This window comes from Diabrotica virgifera, chromosome 2 (genome assembly GCF_917563875.1).
Source record: "Diabrotica virgifera virgifera chromosome 2, PGI_DIABVI_V3a".
Lineage (NCBI taxonomy): Eukaryota > Metazoa > Arthropoda > Insecta > Coleoptera > Chrysomelidae > Diabrotica > Diabrotica virgifera.
The window spans coordinates 222,271,273-222,290,885 of record NC_065444.1 but is presented as its reverse complement, the minus strand read 5'-3'; the positions used below and the strand labels follow the sequence as shown (position 1 = coordinate 222,290,885).

The following is a 19,613-nucleotide window of genomic DNA, read 5'->3' as shown; positions in this document are numbered from 1 at the left end:
AAATCAATTTTTTCCAATATATCGAAAACTATTAGAGATTTTTTATTGAAAATGGGCATGTGGTATTCTTATGGTAGGGACATCTCAAAAAAATAATAACAGTGAAATTTGTATACCCCATAAAAATTGTATGGGGGTTTTGTTCCCTTAAATCTCCCCAAAACATTTGTGTACGTTCCAATTAAATTATTACTGCGGTACCATTAGTTAAACACAATGTTTTTAAAACTTTATTGCCTCCTAGTATTTTTTCGATAAGGCAGTTTTGTTCGAGAGGCAGTTTCTTTTTAAATATGTTTACATAAACATTTTATGGGGGTTTTGTTCCCTTAAACGGCCCAAATGTTTGTGTACGTTCCAATTAAATTATTGTTGTGGTAGGTACCATTAGTTAAACACAATGTTTTTAATTAATTTTCGTATTATTATTACCAGGTCTCTATAATCTTACCATGTAAAAATTTGTGATGGATTTTACAAATGTTCAAAATATGTCGATAAAAACTGAAATTACAAAGAGACAGAAAACTTTTAAAAACATTTTGTTTAACTAATGGTACTACAATAATAATTTAATTGGAACGTACACAAATATTTGGGGGGGGGGGGGTTTAAGGGAACAAAACCCCCATAAAATTTTAACGGGGTGCACAAATTTCACTTTTATTTTTTTTAAGATGTTCCTACCATAAGAATGCCACATGTCAATTTTTAAAATAAAAAATTTTTAATAGTTTTCAATATATTGGAAAAAATCGATTTTTATTTTGTAACTTCAAGGGGCTATTAGTTTTTTATGTGCACATTTGTACTAAGGTAAGTTAGGTTCAATCGAACTATTTTTGGTCCCAGAATATGTGATTTAATTTATGACCTGTATTTTTGTTACACCCTGTATAATACAAACTTGTTATTAAAAACAATAGTTCTTTGGAGTTTCAGAAAATTTTGAAAAGATCCAGCAAATTGTAGAAATAATTTGTTTTGGAAATGTAATTCGTATGATCTACGCATATCACAATGGCGGTACTGCATAAAAATAGTATTAGTAATTAATTTTCTTGTTAGATTATGTGGTTCCGTCTATAGCCCGTCTCATCTTGACTTTACAGTGAAGGAACATAGGCAATGCAGTCCTTATGAGAGTTTTTAGCGCGGTGATGCCGATTTTATCAAAATTAATTTGTAATCGAACATTAGAGAGATTTAATTAAAAACTGTTTTAGAAAGACAATTTTAGGATTCATATGCGTTTAAGTTTATTAGTTATTACTCATTATGAATCCTAAATTTGTAGATTGACTTTCTAAAACAGTTTTAATTTAATCTCTCTCATGTTCGATTACAAATTCTTTTTGATAAAATCGGTATCACGCGTTAAAAACTCTTATAAGGACTTGCATTGCCTATGTTGCTTATTGGGACCGTGCAAGTTCGGAAAAGCGACACCTGGTTTCGTAGCTCGGCAACATTTTTAGCACTTTTAATTATATTGGCCAATTATATTAGTCCTGGTTACTGGATAATTGTCAAGGCCGTAGTCCAAAAAAAATTATAAGAAGAAAAAGTAAGATTTAGGTTATGTTATTAAAAGGTTAACAATTGTATGTTTTAAATAAAATTAATTATTAAAATGCAGTACTACAAGCAAAATACAATTAATAAATTTACTTTTATATAATAATTGCATATCATATCAATATTGTGGAGTAACATATAATTTTTGTTCTTCAATGACAGTAGGTATGAAATATACGTCAATTTGGCAATTTCAATTGACAATATGAATTATTTAAGAAAGTTGTAAGATTTCTCCGCTATTCGCGCACGATCGTTTCTCGTATCCCCTCCAAGTACTTGCACACCGCGAATACTGTAAAGTCAAGGTGAGACGGACTATAGTATATCTGGCGAGGGGATATTGCCTAAAGTCGGGTTTGAAAGTAGTCTAGTTTAACCTAAACCTATTAGTCTTCTAGTCCATTCAACTGTGTTTAGTTTAACCTGAACCTTTTCTAGTGTTTCAGAACATTGTCATAGTTTAATTTTAACGAATCAGTTAGATCACTCTCGAATTTTGAGTTAGAGTTAGATCAATCTCGAGTTTCAATTTTTCAATCCACTCCTGAGACAAAATTTTGACTGCAAGAAGATAACGACCAATCACGGCAAATGCGCACGATAACGACCAATCATGGTAAACGTAGGATGCCGTTAACTGTCATTCATCTGCGTAAACACTAAAATTTTTGATGAATGGGGTGACATTGTCACCAAAATGGAACATAAAGAACTACTGATCGTTAGCATTATACTGTGATATTACTTTTAATACTCTGTTCTTTTTTCAGCTTGTTAATGAAAAATCAGTTAGAAATAGTAACAGGTGGATGGGTAATGAATGACGAAGCCAACTCACATTGGCAGTCGACTGTGACACAACTCATGGACGGCCATCAGTGGTTAAAACAGAATTTGAATTATACCCCTGTCAGTCATTGGTGTATTGACCCATTTGGATTGAGTTTAACCCAGCCTTATTTACTTAAAGAGATGGGACTTAAAAACATGTTGATACAAAGAACGCATTATTCCGTCAAAAAAGAGTTTGCAAGTAAAAAACATTTGGAGTTTAGGTGGCGACAACTTTGGGGTATGTAATTTTAAGTTGGTTTCTATTGTAGAATTCTTAAATAACTTGTTGAATGTAGGTGCAAATGAAAAATAAGACCAAAATCGTAATGTATCTTATACCTCGTTTTTGAAGTTATACTTCTTTAGTCGCGATTGTTCATTATTGATTCATTATTCTGCGCGCATGCGCACACAGACAGTATGGCGTTAGTTGCTAAATTTTTCAAGTTATGTATAAATATATCAGTGCAAAAAAAGGTGTGAAAAGAATATATTAGTGTTTTTAGTAAATATATTTATTATAATTTTTGTGTCTTTGGATTAGTCTTTCTCGGGAGTAAGATAAGTATTATTAAAACATTTATATTTATTATACTTCACTTCGTCTGTTTGTTACCGTGAATTGTCATTATGTCCGAGACTGTAAAAACAGTGAGCTCGTAGCGTTATTGGTATAGCATTTGGCTAGAGATCGAGAGGTCTTGGGTTCAAATCCGGACCATTCCTATTCTTTTTTTTTTTATTTTTGGAAAGTGGTAAGCATTAAAATTAGTTTAATATTTAAATAAAATTAAAATAATCTGCTTAAAGTATATTTGTTTGGTTTAAATCATATAATAGAAGTATAACTTCTTACATGCGTACAAAGTACACACACACATTCTTTTTTTTAACAGGAGGAGTAATTCAAATTTACCGCGCTGTAATGATTGTTTGTAATTGGCCCAACCGCAGGCAAGTTTACTCCACTAAATTATGAAATTTTGACACTATTGACATTTATGAAATTTTGACATTATTGGCATTTAAAATTCATAGGTTAATTATTTTTGTGTTTCTGCGTTGTTTCTTTAATTTTTGAGATTTTTAGTATGCATCTATATAGAAAATCAGTTGTTTTTAGAATCCTTTAGCGACATATTAGTATAATATAATACGGTATGCGACAAAATAAACGGTACTGAAATACGTATGCCTCAAATATGTATGTGTCATGCGCTAAAACGTACTGAGTAGTTCCCTAAGCGTCGTTATAACGTATGTGAATATCACGTTGTTAGGTGCTTCAGGATGGTTCTCAGTTTTGCACAAAAAAATTATCGTTCGGTCATACAGTGTAATGCAAACTCTTAAATTCAAAAAGTTTTTTTTTATTTTTAGATAGCACCGGTAGTACAGAAATTTTAACACATATGATGCCTTTTTATTCTTATGACATACCGCACACATGTGGACCAGACCCAAAAATTTGTTGCCAATTTGACTTTAAACGACTGCCAAATCATGGCCTGTATTGTCCTTGGAGAGTAGCACCTCAAGTCATTACAGAGCGGAATATTGCAGAAAGGTAAGCTATAAAATTTACGACAGTACAGTCTCGAAACTAATTAGTTGAAAGACTGATACATTTTGTACACACTTGAAAGAATTATGGAGGTAAAAAATTTGATATCAAAATGTGTAAAAAGTATTTATTTCCTTAGCTAAGCGCTTTCGATAAAATTGTCATCATCGGAGCCAATGCTACAATCAAAAAGGAATCTTACAAGAAAAAGATGTCTAAGTACAAGAAGTTTTTTCACTTTCGTCAATAGAAAAAGGAAGTACCACTACTTGGGGTCATATGCGTGAGCAACTTAACATTAATTATCTGCATTACAATATCTATATATAAAATCATGTATGCGTATGCACTCCAGTTGTCTTCCGTGCAACCCCTAAACAGAAAAAAAAAAACATGAAAAAACCGCCACAGAAACGTTACAGACACATTAAAACTTTGATCATGGCGTGGGCAATCACCCAACCATCATGGCCGAAGAGGAATAGTTGACTGACAGAGTTATAAACTGTCCCGTGGTGACGTTTGACAGCTGACATTAAAAATGAAGATTTTGAACACTTTTGCAAAGGAAATTCAAAAGTTAATATAAGGAAATGTACCTAGATATCTGTACTAATACAATAATAATCTAATTGTGTGAAAAATTTGATCTGAAGATTAGATGGCGTAAGATATAAATTATGGAATAAATTCATTTTCTCTAAAATGGACGACTTTAGAGAAAAATCCCGAAATAGGTCGATTTTTATTTTCAAATTACAATTTTTTGGCATATATTTCATACTAGTGACGTCATCCATCTGAACGTGGTGACGTAATCGATGATTTTTTTAAATGGGAATAGGGGTCGCGTGGCACCTCATTTGAAAGGGTGTTCAATTCTATATACAGTAATATAAACATTAATATCATTATTTTTTACAGGGTGGCCAAAATAATAATTTTTGAATTAAAATAATTGACGAAAAAAGAAGAATGTATGCAATTTATTTAACTCAAAATACATTCTATCGCCGCCGTCAGAAAATAAAAAAAAAATGTTTATTTGGCAAAAAAACATTGCTTTTCGCTTAAATTAAATGTTCAAACTGCCAAGAGGTAGGTGGGAGGCGGTTTGTGATTTAATTTAAGCGAAAATAAATGTTTATTTGTGAAATAAACATTTTTTTTCTATTTACTGACATCCGTACAATGTATTTTGAGTTAAATAAATTACGTACATTCTTCTTTTTGCGTCAATTAATTTAATTCAAATTTTTTTTGGTCACCCTGTATAAATAATGATATTATCGTTTATACTACTGAATAGAGAATTGAACACCCTTTCAAATGAGGTGCCACCTGACCCCTATTCCCATTTAAAAAAATCATTGATTACGTCATCACGCTCAGATCGATGACGTCACTAGTATGAAATATATGCCAAACAATTGTAATTTAAAAATAAAAATTGACTTGTTTCAGGATTTTTCTCCAAAGTCGTCCATTTTAGAGAAAATGAATTTATTCCATAATTTAGATCCTCTCTGTATAGGTAGGTGTACACTGTGTCGTGATAAACAATTGCTAGCAATTTTCTCCAAAGTGCATTCGTCAGATATACCCTATTCCACGAACATACGCCTATTTTGGATTACTTCGACAACGAATATTTTACTAAAAAGGGGTAGTTCCCTGGGTTGGCTGTATACCTTATAGTTAAACAAACTGGAACATGAAGTAAAAACCACTTTTATGTAAAAGGTATATTTACTAAAAATTTTTAGAATCCCAATGGATTCAATAAAATGAGTTCATCAGAACGTTTTCAAACCTATCGGTCCATCATCAGTGAATTTGAATACTTGCAAAATAGCCCCAGAACCAAACAATGGTTGTGATTATAAATAGATCTACATTATGTTAAAATAAATTTAAAATGGCTAAACGCCGATGTTCAGGGATTAAACCTCTGGGAACATGGTGAAACTCTACCCGAGGACCCAATCAACCATCTTCGGTCAACGATGACTACTAAGTGAATATTTTACTGTGCAAAATAAGAAGAACGAAAGTAAATTGCAAATTACATTGTTGTTTATTGGAATAATTATTAGCGCCATTTACTTTCGTACTTTTTATGTTAAACAGTAAAATATTCGTTGTCGAAGTAATCCAAAACAGGCGTATGTTCGTGGAATGGCCCATAGGCATCCGTCAATTAGAATATATGCCAGGTTATCTTGATCTTCTTCTTAAGGTGCCGAGACCGCTTGTCGATCGTTGGCTCTCATGTTGTCCAGCATATTAACAATCATTGTCTTATTTACAGCCGCACGAAACAGTTCAGTGCTAGTTTTTCCAAACCATTGGCGTAGGTTTTTAAGCCAAGAAGTTGTACGGCGGCCCCGGTACACTTCTTTTTCCCATTTTTACCTTGCATGACAAGGTGAAGTATGTCATATTTTTCTGGGTGACGCATTATATGACCAAAGTATTCCAATTTGCGCCTTTTAACCGTGTATACTACTTCACAACTTTTATTTAAACGTTGCAAAACCCTTTCGTTTGTTACTCTTTCTACCCAACTGATCTTCAGAATACGGCGGTAAACCCACATCTCTAATGCTTCTAGGTTCTTCAAAAGCGATTTTGTCAGGGCCCATGCTTCAACCCCGTAAAGTAGTACTGGGAATATATAACTTCGAACCATTCTTATGCGAAGTTCCAATGCAAGTTGAGATCATGACTGCAAAGTGCAAAATCTTGATAGAGTTAGCTAATAAGGTGAGTCAAGTATGTACACCCACTCAGTACCATATAGTGTCCTCAGTATGTACCAAAGTTTGTTCCATCTAATATTATCGAAGACCTTCGTATAATCCATGAAACATATAAATATCAGAATCTGATATTCTCTGGCGTTTTCTATGATATTTCTTACATTAAGGATTTGTTCTCTAGTACCTCTGCCCTTCACAAATCTAGCCTGCTTAGGCGCTATTTGCCAGCTTATGAAGTTTTGTAGACGACCTTGCAGGATGTAGTGCAACTACTGAAATGCAGCCTGCAAAACCGCGGTTATGCTCAGCGAGGACCGAAAAGGTCGAACAAATGGCGCAACGAGGAAGAGGTTTAAGGGCCTGTTGAAGCTGAATAAACTGTGCGTACAGCTTTGCTCCGAAAATTGTAAATAAGTAAACTATTTTGTGGACTGTATGTATATTCTTATCACTAACACGTCTTTTCTCTTTGAAATCAACGACTGGACTGAAAACAACTCGAGCTGCCGTTAAGGGACCATGATTGCGTGCAGGTCGCGATTGCGCATGAGTCGTCTTAGGGCATTACAAATAAATTGCAGCGAACAGAAGCAAGGCCTCGAATCAGAAGAGTCTCGACAGCGTAGGCTAAAATCTATCCGAAAATCAGAAATATACAGTCGGAAAAATGAAAGAATACCCATGAACGACCACATCAATCACATATTATTCAGATTATTAATAATCTATCTCTCTCGTTTGACATTTATGAAAAAAAAACAGCAAATACAAAACATGTGATTGATGTGATCGTTCATGGGTATAGGGCTTTTCATTCACAGTCATTTGTTTCGAGCTTCTGTCATATGTCGTATAATCCGTGTATATTAATATTATACACAGATTATACAACATGTGACAGAAGCTCGAAACAAATGACAATCGATGAAAAGCCCCATTCTTTCATTTTTCCGACTGTAAATGTAGGTTATATATATATATCTATAGAAAGTTTTACTTTCTGAATGGTTAATTGGTTATATATTAAAATGATTTCTAACAAAGATCAAATATCTCAATTATTTTGTTTCTAAATTTTTTCTATTTTTAGAGCAGAGCTTCTATTGGACCAATATAGAAAGAAATCGAAACTTTTTAAGACTAATGTAGTTCTTGCTCCTTTAGGAGACGACTTCAGATATGATCATCCCACTGAATGGGATGTTCAATTCGAAAATTATCAAAAATTATTTGAGTATATGAACGGAAATGCTAAATTAAATGTTCAGGTAAGAATACATATAATATACTAAGCACAGTATTACAATCAATAAAAATAAATGAAAACGAATTTAGACAGAGAAAGAGCCACACACTAGTATACGAATTTAATGAAGATATAATGTGTAAAATAAAACAAAAAGAGCAAAGTGAATAGGACATATTATATGAATAGCCGTAATAAAATAATAAACAAAATGTAGTGATGGCAAATTTAGTTCATTTTTGAATGTTTGTATTGCATTTTGAAAACAGTTAAATTAAAATCTAGTGGCGATGAAATTTAACAATTAGTTTATAAGCCCAACATTAGGATGACTATGACAACGGTCATGATAGTGGAGTAGAAAAAAAAATAATTTTTAGAGTTGTCAACCAGTCAACGTATTGCCGCAATGAGCTATAATCTTTTACCATACTACTGCAAAAACTTGTTTTCATAATTTCAATACCACACTACTTTTAACTATATACAACCTTACCATCTTCAGAAAATCAGAACTGTCACATTATAATTCATAAATTCTATATATTTAATAATGTATTGTTTGCGGGTATGTGAAACAAAAACTTCAAAAAGATTTTATTAGATTGTGGATTTCTCGAGGTAACGCTGTCCAGCTTTTTTAGTTTTAATGATTTTTGAGTTTTTGCTATCACTCAAAGAGTCAAAATAACGCTAAAGAGAATCTTATGCAAAATTTCAGATGGATCGGTCAAGTAGTTTTTGAGTTACCATGTCCACCGTCTTTGAAAACAGCGGTTTTGAGAAAAACGCGTTTAAAGTTTTCAATTTCTTTTTTGTGTGTCAAATAGGAAAGTGATGCACGCTGGAATATGTTTTTGAATCGCGAAGTAATTTGAAAAAGAGAAGGGGAATAGCCGTTGAACGTTTCTCACTACAGTCAGACCCACTCAAGCCAGTCGTAGGTAGGGATATTCAACAGATGCAGTATTTTCGGTAATTTTGCTCCGATCAATTGAAAATTTTCAGAGAGTATTGTTGAAGTTATGTACGTTCAAGGGGGAAAGGCAGTTTTTGTTTTTCTTTGACTCATAGTTGGACCACCATCTACATATACATAGCTATTTATGCATCTCATGCTTCATCAGTGTAGCTATGCAGTCACAACTCTGAATAAAAAATCAACAAGCCTGCCTTTTAAGGGAAATCACCGCGATGCAGTAAATCCACCTTTGAGACGCAAAACAGCGACATCTCTAGTAAAACAAGGAGGACGACAAAAAGACCCAGATGCAAAGTTTACTGTAATAAAAAACACTTTACACTGATGAAGCATGAGATGCAGAAATAGCTATATGTAGATGGTGGTCCAACTCTGAGTCAAAGAAAAACAAATACTGCCTTTCCTACTTGTTCTTCTTTACTCAGAATTTTGAGTACTCGAAACTGTCTTTTGGCACTTTTTCCTAGACGAAAAGGGAGTAGATACGTGGCCGTTGTCCTTTTTACTTTCTTCTATATTCGTCGTCTCCGTGCTTATAAATTATTAAAGCCGGAGATTCAGGATGTAACCAGAAAGTAGTTTCTTTCAACGAAAAGTCTTTGATTTAAAATATTGTTTATTGTTTTATTTCAATTGTTTTATTACAGTAAACTTTGCATCTGGGTCTTTTTGTCGTCTTCCTTGTTTTATGTACGTTTATTTAAAATAATAAAAAATTCAAATTATACCTCTTAATATCGTTATTTTCTTGAATACATTACAGGCTCAGTTCGGAACATTGACAGACTATTTTAACGAACTCCGAAAACAAAAATATAATGATTTTCCCACTTTATCTGGCGATTTCTTCACTTATGCGGATCGTGATGATCATTATTGGAGCGGCTATTATACTTCTAGACCGTTCCATAAGAGAATGGACAGAATCTTACTATCCTATGTAAAGTAAGTAAAGAAAATATTAGGTAGGTTAATTAAGTTTCATAACTTAATAGGGGGTAACGATTTTAAGCTTTAACAAGAAACCACTGTTATGAAAGAATTGTTTAAGTTTAAAGGTCGCCTCATATTATAATGCACGTCGCGTTTTCGGCACGTAACGTTTCGTTTGCGAAAAATATAATTTAATGGTTTTTAAATTGAACCATTCATATTGTGCGTATAAGACACGTAACGTAGCGTATAAGACACGTTACGTCTGCGTTCGGTTCATTCGAAAACAATATTTTTCGGATGTTGACAGATACGGGTCGTTTTCCCCTTGTTGTTTATGTAGGTATTTCTTTGAATTTGATACCGAGTATTTAGACCGGTCAGTATCGTCGCCCTCGCTAGCGAAATTATTCCGATTCGATTTTTTGCACAAATTTACTCAAAGAGAGGTTCTTATAACATATCCACAGGGTGCCAGGCGTTGCCGTGGTCGAAAAATTGTTTAAACAATCTTTTTTAAACAAATTCACAAAAATATTTTTTCATTCGAGCAATATTTTTTTTAGATAATTTGGGTAATTCTGAGCAAAAAAGGCTTCTTGTCATTTTTCTCTAAAATTGCGAAAAATCAAGGCTTAATAACTCGATTAAAAATTATTATTATGAATTTCAATAAGTGACCAAATCAAGTTTCAAACAACTTCTTCAAGGCCCTGAAGAGATTTTTGTCATTATTTTATTACAAAGCTGTTATTTTTAACTATTAACAATTACCGCTATAGTCCAACTGTATCGTCGCCCCCGTTAGCGAAATTAGATTTTTTTGCACAAACTTACTCAAAAAGAGGTCCTTATAACACATCAACAGGGTTCCGGGCGGTGCCGTGGTCTAAAAATTGTTTAAACAATTTTTGTTAAACAAATTCACAAAAATAATTTTTTATTAATAATTTAATTAAACCCAAATTAATAATAATTTGAGTTATTCTGGGCAAAAAAGGTCTCTTGTGATTTTTCTCTAAAATTGATTGTTGTCGAGTTATATGGCCATTTCCGCATTTTTGAAAGATATGTTTTTTTGCTAAGAATAACCCAAATTATCTAAAAAAAATCGTTCGTAATGAAAAAATTATTTTTGTGAATTTGTTTAATAAGAATTGTTAAAACAATTTTTTGACAACGGCACCGCCCGGCACCCTGTGGATGTGTTTGTTATAAGGACTCTTTTTGAGTAAGTTTGTGCAAAAACATCTAATCGAAATAGTTTCGCTAACGGGGGCGACGATACAGTTGGACTATAGCGCTAATTGTTAATAACTAAAAATAACAGCTTTGTAGTAAAATAATGACAAAAATCTCTTTGGGACCTTGAAGAAGGGGTTTGAAACTTGATTTGGTCACTTATTGAAATTCATAATAATACTTTTAATCGAGTTGTTAAGCCTTGAAAATGGCCTTTTCGCATTTTTCAAATTTTTAATCGCATGTAACTCGACAACAATCAATTTTAGAGAAAAATGACAAGAGACCTTTTTTGCCCAGAATGACCCAGTTTATCTAAAAAAAATATTGCTCGAAATGAAAAAAATATTTTTGTGAATTTGTTTAAAAAAAATGTTTAAACAATTTTTCGACCACGGTACCGCCCGGCACCCTGTGGATATGTTATAAGGACTTCTTTTTGAGTAAGTTTGTTTAAAAATATCGAATCGGAATAATTTCGCTAGCCGGGCCGACGATACTGCCCGGTCTAATTTAAAAAGTAGTTTTCGAGGCAATTTGTCATGTAAACATGTGTTGTGACAATAAACACATCTGCACCGCACCAAACTGAAACCAACGTAAACGTTCTATGTATGATAATGTGAATGGGCAGTCCGATTGACGGTCTGCAAACGCTACGTGCCGAAAACGCGACGTGCATTATAATATGACGCGACCTTAATACTCTAAAAAACGATCATTTTAATTAAATAGATTAGACAATCGTACGCCACTCATAAGGGAATACTTCACACTAAATGACGTGGTGTCTAATCTTCGGGCTCAGTGGAGGATGATCTTCAGTAATTGAAACAAAAATAGCACTTAGATTGTTTATTGATAGCGGTAGACACCAGGGTAGTTACCCCGAGAGAACGTTGTGGTACTGACATGTGGCTTGTACGCGAATTAGTTGAAGACTCTATTATGATGCTACATGTTGAATGTACTGAATGAATTTAGAGGCACATCTGGCCTGGTTGAGTTGATTCTAATGAATGATTCTAAAATGTATATTCTTTCTCATCGGTGGCACCAGTATTGGTGTCAGGCCACGCGCTGACTATGTTTACAAAATATTGAGAACTCAGAAATATATTCGATCATCAAATTAAATATGCAATTGCCCGAATTATTGTTTACAAATTGCAATTCGTGAACTAAATTAAAGACCCGCATATGTAATTATACAATAACAAATTGTTTCATGTGATATACGGGGTGATAAAATTATACTGTTAAATATCGGATATGAATAATGAATGTTTGATATTTGACACGTGGCTTTTGTCATTTTACGGAACTTGGGGAAATATGTTGCAGATTTAAGTTGTAAAGGAAAATGGTTTTATAGTTTTTTTGCGGAATATAATATAGATTTCTTTACTAACTCAGAGGACGGGATCGAGGGGATCGATAAATAGACATCAAAAGTTGAATTTCTGGTGGAGTCATGGTCATGATGAGACCTTGCTGGAAAGTTTCTAAAATATATGAAGATGAAAGGGTTAAAATTCCGTGATCTTTGAAGTAACTTCTGCAATGTGTTGTTCTTCTGAGGCCAAACAGATATCGTAGGTACTGCTCCTTTTGTAATTTAAGCTTGGGCAGCTGTACTAGAACCCCAAAAACGAAGAACATGTCGAAGGTCAGACTCGAACAAAGAAATATATTTTATTTTAGAAGATGCTAAATTGAGTTCCTTCGAAACAGATCTTATAGATTATAGCATAGCAAGCTGAGGCGAGTTTCTTACTTAACAAATCAATATGAATGGACCATTTGAGGTAGCTGTTTAAAAAAATACCAAGAAATTTTACAAAATCAACGGTAGTGATCTGGCTGTTAGTAGGTTTGTTCGTAGTACGATCCAAACGATCAGCAACCGTTGCCAACCATCAGACGCATGCGCAGTTAACAGTTGGCGCTGCGCAGTTAACAGTTTGAGTTCGTAAACTACGAACGCGCATGCGTCTGATGGTTGGCAACGGTTGCTGATCGTTCTACGAACAAACCTATTAACAAACAAGGGTTGAAGAGCACATTTATAGGATAATACCACTGTGTTATCCACGTTAAAAGAGAGTCAATTAGAGTCAGACTAAGTTTTTATCGTATTCCATACGGTACACCAAAGCTAAGGAGCTATTATGAGATGAATATAAAATAAAAGGAAATTTGAAAAAGAAAACTAAGTTTTCAATCTAATAGCACATAAAACAACATCCAAAAATGTTACTCCACATCCTACCAGATTGAAAACAATGAGAACCTTCTCTGGTAACACCTCTGAGACTTCTACAATTTGCAAGCCATAACGGATGCTGAGACTAAGGAAGATAAGGGAATTTTTCAACGAGAATGGTTCCCTTCGTACTCCAATCAGAGTAAACATGTAAAAAATCAAAAATGAATAACCATTTTCAATTTCGTTGCAACACGAAATACAGCTGCATCATTATTCCAGTTCAAACAGAGAGTGCAGCAAGCACCTATACCGGTTTCGAAACTTATTAGTCTCTCATCAGGAGGCACATATGCTGCTCTCTCTGACCCAACTAGGACAAACCCCAGCATGCAGTCACGGATTGCAACGAACGAAATGGCAGGGATGCCCTAGCGGCAACTGCTAGCAAAAAACCAAGTTTTCAATGTAATAGCACATGAAACAACATCCAAAAATGTTACTCCACATCTTACCAGCTTGAAAACAATGAGAACCTTCTCTGGTAATACCTCCGAGGCTTCTACAATTTGCAAGCCATAACGGATGCTGAGACTAAGGAAGATGAGGGAATTGTACAATTTATAATTCACGTCCCATCTGCTCAGCGCCAGTGGTGTCATGGCAAAATTAGCAGTGCGGGAACGCAGTGCCGCAACGCACTGCTAATTTTTGTTTACAAAACCTAAATTATCTATTATTTTTTTTTCTTTTCTTAACCAGTGCGGGAACGGCGTTCCCACGCGTTCCCACACGATGACACCACTGCTCAGCGCGGTAAAGTTCCAACGAATTATAAATTGTAAAATTCCCTCATCTTCCTTAGTCTCAGCATCCGTTATGGCTTGCAAATTGTAGAAGCCTCGGAGGTGTTACCAGAGAAGGTTCCCATTGTTTTCAATCTGGTAGGATATGGAGTAACATTTTTGGATGTTGTTTTATGTGCTATTAGATTGAAAACTTAGTTTTTTGCTAGCAGTTGCCGCTAGGGCATCCCTCCCATTTCGTTCGTTGCAATCCGTGATGCACGCCGGGGTTTGTCCTAGTTGGGTCAGAGAGATCAGCATATGTGCCTCCGGATGAGAGACTAATAAGTTTCGAAACCGGTAGAGGTGCTTGCTGCACTCTCTGGTTGAACTGGAATAATAATGCAGCTGTAGTTTCGTGTTGCAACGAAATTGAAAATGGTTATTCATTTTTGATAAAATGAAATTTGAGTTGAGAATAAAGGGTAGTAACGAAATATCAGATAACACTAACTCAAGTAAAGAAAGAATAAACAAATTTATTGTAGCTATGACTCATTTTTATTATTTATCAAATTTAATCGTTTCAGGGCAGCTCAACTTATTCATACATTAGCATACTTAAGCGGCAAACCAGGAGCTTCTTGGATTGTTGATGCGAAGCTTGGTTTAGAAAATATGATAACTTCCGCTCGAAATGCCCTCTCTTTATTTCAACACCATGATGGCATTACAGGAACTGCTAAGAATCATGTTGTTATCGATTATGCAAAAAAGTAAGTACATACTTGCTTAGTCAAATTTTTATACAGTGCTGATTGCAATAAGAACGGGTGTGTCAGTAGTACATCTGGTGGCAGAGCTATAGCGCCCTAATTCCGGGATTCATTGGATGTATAATAAATTACCTTCATTGTTCACTATAATTATATTTGAACTTCACAGTGTTCATTTAACCATAACAACGGTTTATATGTAAATAATAACAATGTCACGTTTAGTGTATTATTGCTTCATCGAATGATTAACAATGGATATCGTCCCGTCTTCTCGTCGCTTTTTTTATACAATAATAAATCACAACATGCATGGTTACTAGCGGTCAATGCCGATCATATGTATCCTAATGTAAACTATATTATATTTTGTTTCGTAGAAGTTCTTTTCAATGCTAAGGGTTAACGCACCATGTTACACGGGCAAAATAACGCAAGAGACGGAAAACATAATACGTTGTGCAATAAAAAGAGATGAAACTAGCAGAGATGGGAAATTATCAATAGAAACCTATAAATTTACATTATATTGATAGTTTCCTACCTTTAGATGTATTGGAGGAGTATTTCAACTAAAACTGCCACAGGAGAATTTTATAAAATTCTACTGTCACAGTCTAAGTTGCCAAACTCTTAAGATACGTATTAAGGTGGGAAACTATCAATATAATGTAAATTTATAGGTTTCTGTTGATCATTCCATGATTCGTCTTGTCCACCGTCCATCTTGTGTTCTAGCTAAGTGCACAGCGAAGTTTTACTTAAGCGTCGTGATTCTTTTGATGACTTCTTGAACTCGTGATCTTTGCCTGATTTACTGGTTTGTTATGTGCTCTCGAAGGCTCACGTCCAGCTTAGTTTATTATCACTCTTAGTTTATTTGCGGATTTTTGCCTCAGTGTTAAAGTCTCTGCTCCATTAGTTTGTGCAGCCAAAACTTTCTTTTATTAACTTTTCTCTTGAGGCACACTGGAAATTGCACTTTTTAGAATATGGCTTAGTTTGCAATAATAATATGCTGCCCATGTCCGGCCTATTCGCGTCTATATTTCATGTGTTTGATTGCTTCTTCGTATTTTGATCTTGTGTCCCAGATATTTATATCTGTCTGTTTGTTGTATGGAATTATTGTCAATAGTAGTTATATCTCCGCTCATTACGAGATTTGTCATACGTTTAGTTTTCTCAAAGTTCATTTTTAATCCTGCTCTCTCAGACAGAGTTTTAATTGTACATTCTTTCACGGTTTTTGCTCTAAATTTTAAAGAACCGCTTGGATTGACATGCAATTTGACATACGCATAGCTTACATGTCAAAGAAAAAAGTGATATTGTGCCGATGTGTGGTTTTGCCCTGGGGGTGACTTTCACCCCCTCTCGGGGGTGAAAAAATATATGTCCAAAATAAGTCCGGAAATGGATAAACTGACTAATTTTAAGCAACTTTTGTTCTATAGAGCTTTTTCGCCAAGTCAACACTTTTTAAGTTATTTGCGAGTGAATATGTTCATTTTTCAGCAAAATAACCACATTTTTAGACGGTTTTTCACAAATAACTTAAACAGTAAGTATTTTGTCGAAAAAACGTTCTTAGCAAAAATATAGCCCGTAAAAAAGTAAAAAAAATGGTGTACGCGTAAGGTCTCTGGACCTCGTAAAACCAGAGTTATAGCCAATGAAAAATAGATTCATGTTCACTTCAAATAGAATATTTCGACGTGAAATATCCAAAAAATACGCACTTTTTGGGGAAAACCCATTTTAACTTTTTTAAAGTTTTTAAAAAAAAGCTTTATTTCTGTTTTTATAAAAAGTTTCTAGCATTAAATTTAAGCAAGTTACGCTCAAAATAAAGTCGGTCCTTTTTGTTTTGGCAAAAACAATCGGGAAGACCACCCCCTAATTAGCAACTTAAATGGAATTAATCGTTACCGCTCCACAAATTATTTTACTTATGTTGTGTTTATATGATCTGTAAGTTTCATTGATTCAAAGTGCTTATTTTTGAAAAAATTTGGTTTTAAAGTAAAATTTTTAAAAATTTTAATTTTGAAAAATATGCTTTTTTTAAAATAACTTAAAAATTATTAGAGACACCAAAAATCTCGAAAAACAAAAAAAAGTCAGCTTTGCTCTTCTGAATATCATGTATTTTTTTGTTTTTCTGTTAGACAAAAATTGATTAAGATTTGGTGTTTCTAAATTTGCATACATTCGTGATCAGTGACTCGTTCAACCCCTTTTAATTACAGCCCTTTCAAAAATAAGGACTTTGAACCGATAAAACTTACAGATCATATAAACAATACATACACGAGTCAAGAAACTTGTGAAGTCGTAACGATTAAGTTGATTTGAGATACAAAATTAGGGGGTGATTTTCCCGATTTTTTTTACCAAAAAAAGGGACTAACTTTATTTTGAGCGTAACTTGTTTACTTTTGATGCTAGAAATTTTTTTTATAAAACAAAAATGAAGCTTTTTTTAAACACTTTAAATAAGTTGTAATGAGTTTTCCCCGAAATTTTTGGTTTTTGGTTATCTCACGTTAAAAGTATTCCATTTGTAATTTGACGAATATGAACCTATTTTTCATTAGCTATAACTCTGCTTCTAATAGGTATAGAGACGTGATATATACACCATTTTTTTAAAAATTTTATAGGCTATATTTTTGCTAAGAATGTATTTCGACAAATTATTTACTATTTGAGTTATTTGCGAAAAACCTTCGAAAAGCGTGGTTATTTTGTTGAAAAATGAACATATTCAATGGCAAATAACTCGAAAAGTATTGACTTAGTGAAAAAACTCTATAGAACAAAAGTTACTTAAAATTAGTCAGTTTATCCATTTCCGGACTTACTTTGGACGAATATTTTTTCACCCCCAAGAGGGGGTGAAAACCACCCCCAGGGCAGAAGCACATATCGACACAATATCACTTTTTTTCTTTGACTTGTTAGCTATGTGTATGCCAAATTTCATGTCAATCCAAGCGGTTCTTTAAAATTTAGAGGTTTTGCAATATTTTACCGTTAAAGAACGTACTATAAGCGAGTGTATCAATGGTACTGTATCTTGTAAGTTGTCTGCGATTAATATAACGTCACCTGCAGATATTGACTTTAGAGCTACCCTGAACAATTTTGGTAAAATAATGTCTCCCTGTCTTACTCATCGACCTAAGTTGGATTTTTTTCTGTCTTCGTGTAGTCGTATACTTGATTTAGCGTTGTCATGAATGCTTATAGCACTTACAATCATAAAAAATTTGTACCGGCACCTTAATTCAGTAACCAAAAATTTGTTAATTTAAGTTTTATGGTGTACAAATTCTTTTTGGTGGGAGAGGAATTTTAGATACACTAATTCGCTTTTTTAGGTAGATTAGTAAGGATTCTACATTTAAAATCATGTTCTTATTTTTATAAATTTTTTTTTAAATGGCATTTGATATCGTTTCTATTTTGAGTTTTTGACGACCAACCTTATTAGTTCTTTTTATATTCAATACCAATTAAGATCCATTTACTCGAAATAAATTACACTTTACAATTAATAAAGAATTTTTATAGTATTTAGAAATAATAGAAAATTTATTGTTTTTTAGAATGAGATCGGCAATAAGATCATGCCAAAATGTAATTCAATTATGTACTCACATTCTGTTAAATGGATACGAGGCTGAAGTACCGAAGAAAGATTTTCCTCGTTATAACATTGACGATTTTACTCATTCCCAGGAAGAACACCACCAAATTATTATCGGTTTTCCAGAATTGCGACAGAAAAAGATGGTCATATACAATAGCCTAACTTTTACTAGGCGTGAAGTCGTAACTTTTCATATATCTACACCTTTTATCGAAGTAAGTATGTTTTAAAAGTGAGTAGCGTGGAGTTATCTCGATTTGTATTCAGTGTATTATAAATTATAATTAAACGGTTTCCATATCGTAATAGCACAGTATTAAAAACGAAACAGTAGTGATACTTTTGCCGGCGCTTTCGTTGGCAAGTCTTTATTATTTGTACTCAGATTTTCAAGATTCCTACATCAGTTCGTAGGTACATGTATTGATTTGTAACAAAAATTTTTTGCTTAGATAGCATTATACGGAGGTGAATGGAAGCGTTGTATTTTCTCCTAACTTCAAAAAATTCCGTGGAAAAATTGAACGGCTGATTTTGTTTCATACTCCTTTCGTATTATCTCGGAGGCATCCCTAAGATTTTATTTTTTGAATTATCCGTATATCCCCTTTCTTGTAAAAAGCTGAAAATAAAAAGACTGCTTTGTAGGTTTATTTAATTAATATATAATATCAAACGCACTAAAATTAACAACAAGACAAAACAATTCAATAGCGGGTATATCCACCTCTCCCACAACGACTGCTCGCAATCTGTTTGGCATCGAATAAATGAGATGTGTTATCCTTGCCTGGAGAATAGTCCGATATTCCTCTACCAGGGCCATAACAGTACTAAATTTTGTGGATGCCTTTGATGGATCCAGGAGCGTGGAAAGCTCCTGGAGACAATAAAGATAGACTTATAAGAAATCAGATAGATTACATCTTGATAAGGAACAGGTACAAGAACTCTATTACAGTAGTGAAGACTTACCCTGGAGCAGATGTAAACTCGGACCACAACCCAGTAGTAGCAAATATGAATGTAAGATTGAGAAAACCA

At 33.8% G+C, this 19,613-nt stretch overlaps 1 protein-coding gene across 2 annotated transcripts in view; it reads left to right on the top strand.

Moving 5' to 3' along the window:
• The window catches only part of LOC126880396 (alpha-mannosidase 2), a 128,942-nt gene that overhangs the window by 49,843 nt on the left and 59,486 nt on the right, over positions 1 to 19,613 (top strand). For both annotated transcript variants that reach the window (XM_050644234.1, XM_050644233.1), the window contains exons 5-10: positions 2,352 to 2,653; positions 3,796 to 3,982; positions 7,832 to 8,009; positions 9,733 to 9,914; positions 14,726 to 14,911; positions 18,526 to 18,784. In XM_050644234.1, coding sequence (XP_050500191.1) covers positions 2,352 to 2,653; positions 3,796 to 3,982; positions 7,832 to 8,009; positions 9,733 to 9,914; positions 14,726 to 14,911; positions 18,526 to 18,784 — 1,294 coding nt within the window. The remainder of the gene's footprint in view (positions 1 to 2,351; positions 2,654 to 3,795; positions 3,983 to 7,831; positions 8,010 to 9,732; positions 9,915 to 14,725; positions 14,912 to 18,525; positions 18,785 to 19,613) is intronic.